We start from the raw sequence: 10,639 nt of genomic DNA, 5'->3' as shown, positions 1-10,639 counted from the left end.
ATATGACCGTGTTCAGTGGAAGATCATATGTGGTCACGATCGAGATCGAGATCGACGATGAAGAAGAAGACCTGATGACATGATGTTATTTCAATTCATTTTCAATGTGGGACCCTTTATTACGAAAACAAAGGTGCATTCTTTTCCTTAAAAAGCTTTTTACGACACTTGTTCGTAAAGTTTGCCTGATTTGTTCAGCAGCATTAATAATGCGAGTTTTCAATATTTTAATGTTCGGAAAAGGTGACACATCATACACTGTACTCTTCGTGTGACCCCAAACAAACTCATTGGCCCATATTTTCTGCCTAACAATTTGAACGGGGAAAACTGTGAAATTCTTTTAAGAGATCATTTATCTGTTAATTCTCATACTTTCAAATGTTCCACAAACTTCCGTATACAATCTTTCATTCTTCTAATTCTTTTTCTTAAGAAGTTTCTTAAGCTTTTAAAATTTGCCGTGGTCTGGGTGTTTGTGTTGTCCTTGTGGGTCTCGCCACCGTGCCTCGGAAAGCACGTTAAGCTGTCGGTCCCGGTTGTTATTATCTACACCTGACAGCGATTGTTACTCATAGGGAATATATCCACCAACCCGTATCGGAGCAGCGTGATGGATTAAGCTCCGATCCTTCTCCTACATGGGGAAAGAGGCCTATGCCAGTAGTATTACAGGCTAAAACGAATTAATTTGAGACCTTTCGCTTTTAACAAAATATATCTATTAAGGTACCATATATACCTTAGCTGTAAAAATTCGAAATTTTGTTCGTTCTAAACAATTTATGTAAGCGATTAAATAAAAGGCTTAAAATAGGTTATGTATTACTGCTTAATTTAAGCACATAATTAGTACCATGATTTCTAGTTTATAACAAAGAATCGTAACATACAATATACAAAAATATTACTTTGACATGTCATGTCATTTACTATAAATTTATCATTTGTTATTATTAAAGTAAACTTTATCGAAAGTATATAACAGAATTTTAAAAATGATAAAATATATGTATGTTTAAAATTGTGATGTCGCAATGCGGCAAAACTTATCGACAACAGACGGGACTCGGAGCAACACTAGCCGAATGCCGTCGTGGATAACTCGGGACGGAACGAAAGTCGACTATTCTTCAAGCAACCACGAAAGTACGTGGTGCGTGCGGAGCAGAAATTTTATTAGTGTTAAGTAATTTATTAAGTACACATTTAATAACAAAATGAGGGAAATCGTGCACATCCAGGCCGGTCAATGCGGAAACCAGATTGGAGCCAAGGTAATAAACGTTATTTTTTTTGGTTTCTTCTTATACGAACATCGTCGCTTACGCGCGGCCGGCATTTTGTGACGCCCCGGTCGCCTCTCAGTCACGGAGAAAAAGTTGCTTGACTGCATAGTATTTAAATGTTTTTAGGACACGAGATGATTACTATTACTTTCTTTAAGTAACAGTTTTACTGTAACTCTGTAAAATAATGGGTGCGGTCGATTTTCTATCAATTATTGCGCATGCCCCAGTCCTTTTGTTCTAATAAATTTGTAATTCAATGAGTAATTTATTCAAAAATAAGTACGTCCATCTGAATCACATCCGTTGCGCAATATCATGATAAAAGTCCTAATGACTACTAATACATTAATAACTTTAATCCACGTGTTTCATCGTCATTCGCCGACCATTTCTCTTACGTATATCTTTTTTTCGTTGACGATTCGTGAAAAAAAAAACGTCAAAATTTATAAATAGATGACTAAGTTTATCAAAAAAGAATGCTATACGTTTGATGAGTAACAATAATATTATTATAATAAAGATTAGATAAGTAACTAGATCTTTTTACTAGCATCTTTTGAAGATAAAAAAAAAACCGTTAAGGAACGCATAGTTCGATTCCCGCTCAAGGTTACGCGTCCTGATAAAGGGCGACCAATAGGAATGGAGTTTTATGTAACGTTCAAAATTTAAAACTAGTCGAACACCATATGGCGTCGTAACTGACAAAAGATAACGATAGACTAAAGTAATTGAATACAGAATAGTTTTGCCTTTTAACATTTAATATAAATGTATTTAATTATTTTTAAGTAGAAAAATGTTACTAATAAAATTGATTAACATAATAGTCGGATAGGAAGAGCGCGCATGTCTAGTATAGTTCGTTGACCGCGTTCGGTCTTCCGCGTTGCTAAAATAACCATCGTTTAGGAAGTTATGAAAGCTTTGAAATCTCTTTTTTATATATAGACTACTCTTAGCCATTCTTTTCCCAACACATTTCTTTTTTTTTCGTATTAGCAAGTAATCTAGATTTTATACAATATAATAAAGAATGAAATTAATTTTTCACATCTAATTAAAACAATTATAAGAATTAATTACAATACGCAGTCGACATTTTAAATTTCTTTAAGTGAAATCTTATTTAGATCAACGTCTTTTCTATTTTTAAATTTAATAAACTATTTGAATTTAAATAAATTCACGTGTTATAACAATTTGTATGAATACTCGCTGCTGACGTGACGAAATCTGTATTACTATATATTTTTTCTTTTATACTTTACTTTTTTAAACCTTGTCCTGACAACGAATAAAAAAAACTTGGTGCAGTCGTCCTTTGCGCGTACATTTCGTCGAATCATTATTTGTTTATATCGACCACTTAAAAGGAAACATTTCTGTTCTAATCTTTGTCTTTTAAAAATATGTTAATCACTTAGCAGTTTTATAGTCAGGGCTTGTTTCATCGGTTGTGGATAACGGTTATCCTACAAATAAAACTAACTCCGTGTAGAATAGACCATTAGGACCTCCTTCACCTCAACTAAAAAGTACAAGTTTTAGATAAATATTTCCGAAATTCGATGGTAAAAAAGAATAATGCATCAAAAACTTCTATCTGTTGGATATGATCATCCGTCAATTAGCGTTATCCACAACCGATGAAGGCCCTTAGTCATACAGATTACTTATTCGTGGTACTGGTACGTGGTGTTTCGGAAAAGGCATGATGACCCATATGTAAGGAATGCTACCCACTGTACATGTCTATGTACAGATGAATATGTGATGCCTACAGTTTATTACGTTAATCGCATTATTGGATTAACAGACTTCGAATACAAATGGTTCAGTTCAGTTTTTTGTTTTTATATATTTACATAATGGAATGGAATAGATTTTTATATCTTTACGTAATTTGTTGTCGAAAAATCATACTTGTACGCTATATATTTATTATATTCTTTAGGGTGTTATTGAAAGTTTTAAATTGGGAACTGGCCAAAACTTATAAAACGTGCTTGATTTGCTTTTCTAAATAACTTTAGACATAAATGAAGGATTCTTATTTTTAAATATTTTTGTTAACAATAATATCGTAATCAAAAGTACCTATTCGAAAGTATTAAATAAATTGAAAGTTACACGTATAAGGGTTTTGTCTATCAGATTAATAATTGCCTATGGTACCATAAAATATAGTTAAAATATTAGTCCGTGATAAAATAATAAAATCCTGAATTATTACTACTATGAAGTTTATAGTGTAATAAAAAAAAAAAAATTTAGTTTCTTTTTTATTAGTAATTATTTTTATTGTTTATTGTGTACGTAATTTTATTAATAATGCAAAAAATACTGCAGGTGTTTCTGTATTTAGCCTTAAAACCAGATAAGGAAAAACCAGTCAGAATTTGTTAGGTTAGTTTAGACAGTTTTTTATTGGCTGCTAATTATTAACGATAAACGGCACCTAAATAAGATTAGAAAAAATATATTAATTAATATAATTTTATGGACGGCCCTAACTTCCTATAATAACGTTTAAATATTTAAAAATTTAACAATAGAACATGTGTCGACAGTTATTTTAACAACTGTGCAAAACAATAAAAAAAAAAAACTGAAAAAAAAGAAGAAGAAAAAGATGTTGATTTTAAATTGGGGATTCGGTCGGCAACGCGCTTGCGATGCTTCTGGTGTTGGAGGAGTTTATAAGCTACCGTATTTTATTAGGTTTTTTACGGAAGGTTTATCCCGTGACCATGGGCATGTAAAAAACCTACTAAACCGCGATAAAATCCGAAAAAGTTTTTTCATTTTAATGAGTGAATTCGCGTAAACGTTAAAAAACAATAGAGCAGGATTATTAAAATTTAACATAGGTGAAAACGCTGAGAGCTTCTACCTAAAAGGACTTACATTTTTTAAAATCATTTAGCTCTACTGTTCATATCATAATCATGCAGTGATAATGATATCGTAATATTTATAAATTACGCGTCACGTTGTTTACCCGCGATACTCTTTAACTACTTAATTGATTTTATCAAATTTGCACACCGTGTGCAATTTGATCCAGGCTATATTTTATTTCGATATATATAGTTATTATATTGAAGAAAACAAAGGCGGTACGAAGTTCGCCAGGTCGGCTAGTTTAATATAACTGCTAAAAAGCGTGTTATAAAAAAGTAACACTATTCATCTTTAGTGACAAAACGCCATTTTGACCCTCTATTCGCCTCTTGTCCATGAGATCGCTCTCCAGTTTGGCTCTCTTCCAAATATCAGCTCTGAAACAGCTTATGATATCAGAATTCGTATAAAGTTCTCTCTTCAAGTGATAACTTCTCTGAGTAATAAACGTTCCAATATACATAATTACAAATAATAAAAATTATATGCGACAGAGAAAATTCTTGAGAGCTACATTTATGTGTTACTTTCATTTTAATGTATTATAATTATTATTATATGCAATTAAAGAAATTTTGCATTTAAAATATCGTAAATGAAAATTGCATACAATTTACGCATAAAGAGAGAATTGTCTAATGTTTTTTAAATATTTTAAATAAAAATTATCAAGTTTTTTAAAAAGATTTTTATATAAGTAGGCAACAGTTAACTTTCTCAATACTTCTTATTCGTTAAGTGTCAATAATCAACCGATAATGATTGATTTAATTTCCATGCTTAATTGATGAATAATATTAATAAGTAGAACGGCAATCCATTAAAATACACAAAAGTTCGAATATATCGTAATTTTTTAGAATTGTGGAGACTTACCGCGTTCCTTTTGAAGACGTGCTACATTTTGTGGCTTCGTCTACCAACAGGGCGCAAGATCAGCACAGGAGATGAAAACACGTTATCCTTATGGTAACATGTTCACCAAGTCTATGTTACAATTAACGTGAGACAAAACATATTGCATGCTGTGCGTGCACATTTTGTGGCTTCGTCTACCAACAGGGCGCAAGATCAGCACAGGAGATGAAAACACGTTATCCTTATGGTAACATGTTCACCAAGTCTATGTTACAATTAACATGAGACAAAACATACTGCATGCTGTGCGTGCTTTTGTATTTGTTTAAAATCCGATCAATATTTATGACAATCCGAATATGGCAGTATCTGAATATCAATCAAATTTTTAAAGAGATCTTACTGTTAGTCTAGTTTTCAAGTCGTTAACTTTTTGCTAGTTTTGATTTATCGTACCGCTTATAATTACTCGAAATCGAGATTATGTATTTTATCAAAGTCAATCAGACTAGACGTGGGATGCTCGTTAGACGCCATATCATTTTATCGCTATAAAATATTACAGTTAACTGTTAGACGCAAGTTTTAATTGATGTATCGGCCAATATAATTTTTTATAAAGTTAGAGCGATGACTTTACAATTTATTCTTATCTCGTCTTAAAGCAAATTTAATTCGAAACTCATTCTCTATTGTCAATTCAATAACCAAGTTTCCTTTCTAAAATTTCAATTAGATGTTACCACGCTGATTATGTTAATCTTTTCACATCGCTATATATTTACTGATGCTATCACACGCATTTCTCCGCATTGAATACGCTCAAATGACGCGATAATGTATGGCTAAGAACAAGATACGATCTTTAAAATGTGCATTCAAAAACGCCTACAGATAACCTCGAGGATCATGTTGTGAGAAAGCCTGAAAGAAGTACGTTGTTCGCTATATTATAAGGCTCTAATGCGTCTCGGAGACAATTACGTTTAATTTAATTTACAATAAGTATTACTTTGTTTAAGTTATAACAAATTATCAAGTCTGTGTTCAGGATCAATTTGACACACACTTGCACTTTGAAATGAATTTCAGTTAACCAAATAACGTTGCACAATTATATTTATATATCTACAATATGTTAGAACAGTTATCCCCGTTTTATTGAGTTCTCTCGATCGATAATGTTCAGAAGGAGAATGGCCTCGTGAATATCGTAAATCAGTCATGCAAGGAAAGTTTGTTTTACGAAGTCTGTTACCTAGGCGACGCAAACGCTGACTCATTTTGTAACAATCGCATTTTTTTTTATCGTTAACTTATAGAATAAATTTAACGTTTCGATTAAATTATCAAATGATAATTCGATAGCTAATGTAGTGTTATTTTTGTCTTCTAGTTCTGGGAGATCATCTCTGACGAGCACGGCATCGACCCCACCGGAGCCTACCATGGCGACTCTGACCTCCAGTTGGAGCGCATCAACGTTTACTACAATGAGGCCTCCGGTGGCAAGTACGTGCCCCGCGCCATCCTCGTTGACTTGGAACCTGGTACCATGGACTCTGTCCGCTCGGGACCCTTCGGACAGATCTTCCGCCCCGACAACTTCGTGTTCGGCCAGTCCGGCGCCGGCAACAACTGGGCCAAGGGACACTACACTGAAGGCGCTGAACTCGTGGACTCAGTCTTAGACGTCGTACGTAAGGAAGCAGAATCTTGCGATTGTCTTCAAGGTTTCCAACTCACACACTCACTCGGCGGCGGTACCGGATCCGGTATGGGCACACTCCTTATCTCCAAAATCAGAGAAGAATACCCTGACAGAATCATGAACACATATTCGGTTGTACCCTCGCCCAAAGTATCAGATACAGTAGTCGAACCATATAACGCCACTCTCTCGGTCCACCAGCTCGTAGAAAACACAGACGAAACCTACTGTATCGACAATGAGGCTCTATACGACATCTGCTTCCGCACGCTGAAACTGTCCACACCCACGTACGGCGACCTCAACCACCTGGTGTCGCTCACCATGTCCGGCGTCACCACCTGCCTGCGATTCCCCGGTCAGCTGAACGCCGACCTCCGCAAGCTGGCCGTGAACATGGTGCCGTTCCCGCGTCTCCACTTCTTCATGCCCGGCTTCGCGCCACTCACCTCCCGCGGCAGCCAGCAGTACCGCGCCCTCACCGTGCCCGAGCTCACGCAACAAATGTTCGACGCTAAGAACATGATGGCGGCGTGCGACCCGCGCCACGGCCGCTACCTCACCGTTGCCGCCATCTTCCGTGGACGCATGTCCATGAAGGAGGTCGACGAGCAGATGCTCAACATCCAGAACAAGAACTCGTCGTACTTCGTTGAATGGATCCCCAACAACGTAAAGACCGCCGTGTGCGATATCCCGCCCCGCGGACTCAAGATGGCCGCCACCTTCATCGGCAACTCCACCGCCATCCAGGAGCTGTTCAAGCGCATCTCGGAGCAGTTCACGGCTATGTTCAGGCGCAAGGCTTTCTTGCACTGGTACACCGGGGAAGGAATGGACGAGATGGAATTCACCGAGGCTGAGAGCAACATGAACGATCTGGTCTCCGAGTACCAGCAGTACCAGGAGGCGACCGCCGACGAGGACGCGGAGTTTGACGAGGAGCAGGAGCAGGAGATCGAGGAGAACTAAGCGCTCTCTCACTCTCTCGCGTCGTCTCTAACACTTACCACCCTCTCATTGTCCTCGTCTGGTCTTTCGCATTTTTGCTTCTGTAGTTTTATACAAGTTTCTAACATTTCTGGATGTAGTTCCCCGGTCCTCAAATAGGACATTCTGATGTTGCGTTATAGTATTTACATTCCCAGTGTTTTCCCTGGCGGAAGGGCGCTCTTTGGAATGTTTACAGTGATAAACAATTTAACCCTTACGAAGTGACCCCTTCACTACCACCTCGCGGTGCTGTGAATACACTGATGACACAAAAGAAGATCTTTTGTTTGATAAGGCTGAACTTGATTTTTTTAATACCTAAGTTAATTTTTAATCTTTGTAACCAGTGTGATTGAGTTAATGTTGGCTTTTTGGCAATAAAAAAGCTAATAAATAATGTCGTACAATTTTTCGAAGTCGATCAAAGTTTTTAATTATTATTATATTCCAGCTGGTGAATAAATAAACTACAATTATTTTATTATGTTGTTTTATTCCTTAATAAATAACAATAAATTGTATGAACTAAATAAATCTAGAACAACAGTATGAAATGTTATAATTTGATATAATATAACGATTTATAAAATAACGAAAAGTAGGTATTCAAAAACCAATAAAAGTTACAATTTAAAAAATATTACATTTGCCATGTAATTTGAAACTTGACGTAGTTATATTATTGAAGCATTTAAATATTCTTTATATTATTATAACACGCAAAGCATAAGCTTTGTACCCCTTTACGAAAAATCTGCGGACGGAGAGTATAAACTTTCGTACACTTACAGTTTTATATAGTGTAGAATGCTATTTTTTTAAAAGTGCATAAAAATGTATTAAATCAATAAAAAACATTACACACACTAACATGTATGTATTTGACTCACACACGCTTAATACTCTTTTTGTTGTCAGTCTGCAGTCAAATTGAAAAATTAAAGAAGGCATTATTTTTATTATTTTTTCGTTTTTTTTTTAAAATTTAAATTTTTAATTATGGTCGAATTTCGACCTCTAGGCGACCACTAGTTTAAATAAACGAACTGGTTTTGTTGACCGTTCCCGTTATTGGAATGCAACGGGATATGCCGCCGGCATTTCCTGCGAAACTACGATCAAGCTTGGTTCTAAATTATTCCCTAGACTGAATCAATATAACTAATTGATAAACTGCGTCACATTTGAAATAAGTTATCTTAAAAGCATTCCTGGTAAATTGTTATCGGCAATTTATAATCTACCTTTTACACTCGCTAATAATGTGTATATAAAATGATAAAACAAAGGTTAGGTAACAAGTGAATTATAGTTACTACTATTTAAAGCAAATTCATTTCATTACTTGCCCAAAAATGGTAAAGGAATTATACCTAATTTAATAAGTACATAAGCATAATTATACAATGCATTTTATAAATAATTTGATTAATTTGTAATTATACTACCTATTAGGCGACTGGCACCATTTATTGTAAAGAAATTTGCTCGAAATTATCCTTCATGCCAAATTGGTATTGTTTTATGTGTTCAATTACAGTTTCGACCGTTTCATCATTGATTCTGCCGGCATCTCTCAATATTTTCACTAATTCGGACATCGTAAAAATGGATTTCATATGGACGCCATTTGCTTTCAACACACTAGCGCCACCTTGTTCTCTGTCAAGAACTACTACGGCATTCGTCACGGATAATCCTTCGTTGCGCAGAGTTTGAATAGTTTCTTGCAATGTGCCGCCAGATGTCACCACATCTTCAACAAGGAGGCACTTTTGATTCTTCTCAAAAACTCCTTCAATAATTTTTTTAGTTGCGTAAAGTTTTGTTTCTTTCCTTTTCATGATCATCGGCGTGTTCGTATTGATAGACATCACGGTGGCGAAGGGAAGTGCGGCGTAGGGCACGCCACACAGGATGTCGTGATCTATTTCTGAAGCTAAGATTTGTAACTGCTCTGCGATCGCCATCTGAAAATAAGAAAAAGAATATTGTTTACGAAATAAGTTAATTGAGTTTATAAATTATTATAATGGTATAAATTATTTACTACGTACCATAATCTTGGGATGTGACACGACGATTCTTAGGTCGAAGTATATGGGTGTCCGGCGACCGACCATCGCTTCGATGTCTCCGAAGCGCACCGCTCCCACGTCGAACAACCTTACAGCCAGCTCTTTCACCGTGCAGACCATCTGGAAACATACAATACATTACTTACAGAGTAAGATCCCAGGCGCCCTAGACCTTACTTATTTTATATAAGGACAAAATGCTATGGTCAATTTTCATATTAGCTGCTACCGTTAAAATGGTATACTAACTAGATATTTTCTGATAGTTGATTCTTACGTATGTTGTAGGGAATATTCTAAATAATATGAAACCGATACTGCCAGATACGTTTTGTCAGCAGTATATATTGCCAGACAATAATTTGATCATATTTTAAAATTCTTACAAAATATTTTAGCAATTTCTCGTTTAAGTATTTTTTTTTTTTACATTATTGTGCTACGAGTGCGAAAATTAATGAACTGATTTAAAACCTAATACAAGATTACGATTTACGAACAAAGCCAATCTTAAAATATTCCTCTAAATAAAATAAAATAAGTCTCAGACTTGTTTTTTAATGTTTACGCGACTTTCACTCATTATAATGAAACAACTTTTGATTAAACTAATTGAATTTAATATCCGTCATAATAAAGAAATAATTATACTCGTATAAAAAGTATTGCTGAAATATTTTGTAAGCATAACAATTTTTAGGTACTGTTTTGGCAGCTTGATATCTACGAATGGGCCAACGGTCTAAGCTAGCTGGTGTATACGCTCACTGTACATACTGGATAGTACTCTATTAGAC

At 35.3% G+C, this 10,639-nt stretch overlaps 2 protein-coding genes across 2 annotated transcripts; one reads left to right on the top strand and one right to left on the bottom strand.

Moving 5' to 3' along the window:
• The first annotated feature begins 1,101 nt into the window (after positions 1-1,101).
• LOC123665632 (tubulin beta-1 chain) lies at positions 1,102-8,245 on the top strand. Its single transcript, XM_045599908.1, has 2 exons — positions 1,102-1,277; positions 6,457-8,245. The coding sequence occupies exons 1-2, from the start codon at positions 1,221-1,223 to the stop codon at positions 7,741-7,743; spliced, it is 1,344 nt and encodes a 447-aa protein (XP_045455864.1). The 5' UTR covers positions 1,102-1,220; the 3' UTR covers positions 7,744-8,245.
• Positions 8,238-9,962, bottom strand: LOC123665633 (uridine 5'-monophosphate synthase-like). The gene is made up of 2 exons (XM_045599909.1): positions 9,822-9,962; positions 8,238-9,734 (listed from the first exon to the last, which is right to left on the bottom strand). The coding sequence occupies exons 1-2, from the start codon at positions 9,960-9,962 to the stop codon at positions 9,234-9,236; spliced, it is 642 nt and encodes a 213-aa protein (XP_045455865.1). The 3' UTR covers positions 8,238-9,233.
• Positions 9,963-10,639: the final 677 nt, after the last annotated feature.

Source organism: Melitaea cinxia, chromosome 24 (assembly GCF_905220565.1).
Source record: "Melitaea cinxia chromosome 24, ilMelCinx1.1, whole genome shotgun sequence".
NCBI classification, from domain to species: domain Eukaryota; kingdom Metazoa; phylum Arthropoda; class Insecta; order Lepidoptera; family Nymphalidae; genus Melitaea; species Melitaea cinxia.
The sequence above is the reverse complement of the archived record's forward strand: the minus strand, read 5'-3'. Positions and strand labels throughout refer to the sequence as shown.

What these genes read in the sequence shown, in the direction of transcription:
- LOC123665632 (XM_045599908.1), top strand. Translation starts at nt 1,221, where the DNA reads ATGAGGGAAATCGTGCACATCCAGGCCGGTCAATGCGGAAACCAGATT. An exon ending in GAAACCAGATTGGAGCCAAG is followed by an intron (nt 1,278 to 6,456) that starts GTAATAAACGTT and finishes TTTGTCTTCTAG; the next exon opens with TTCTGGGAGATCATCTCTGA.
- LOC123665633 (XM_045599909.1), bottom strand. Translation starts at nt 9,962, where the DNA reads ATGGTCTGCACGGTGAAAGAGCTGGCTGTAAGGTTGTTCGACGTGGGA. An exon ending in TGTCACATCCCAAGATTATG is followed by an intron (nt 9,735 to 9,821) that starts GTACGTAGTAAA and finishes TCTTATTTTCAG; the next exon opens with ATGGCGATCGCAGAGCAGTT.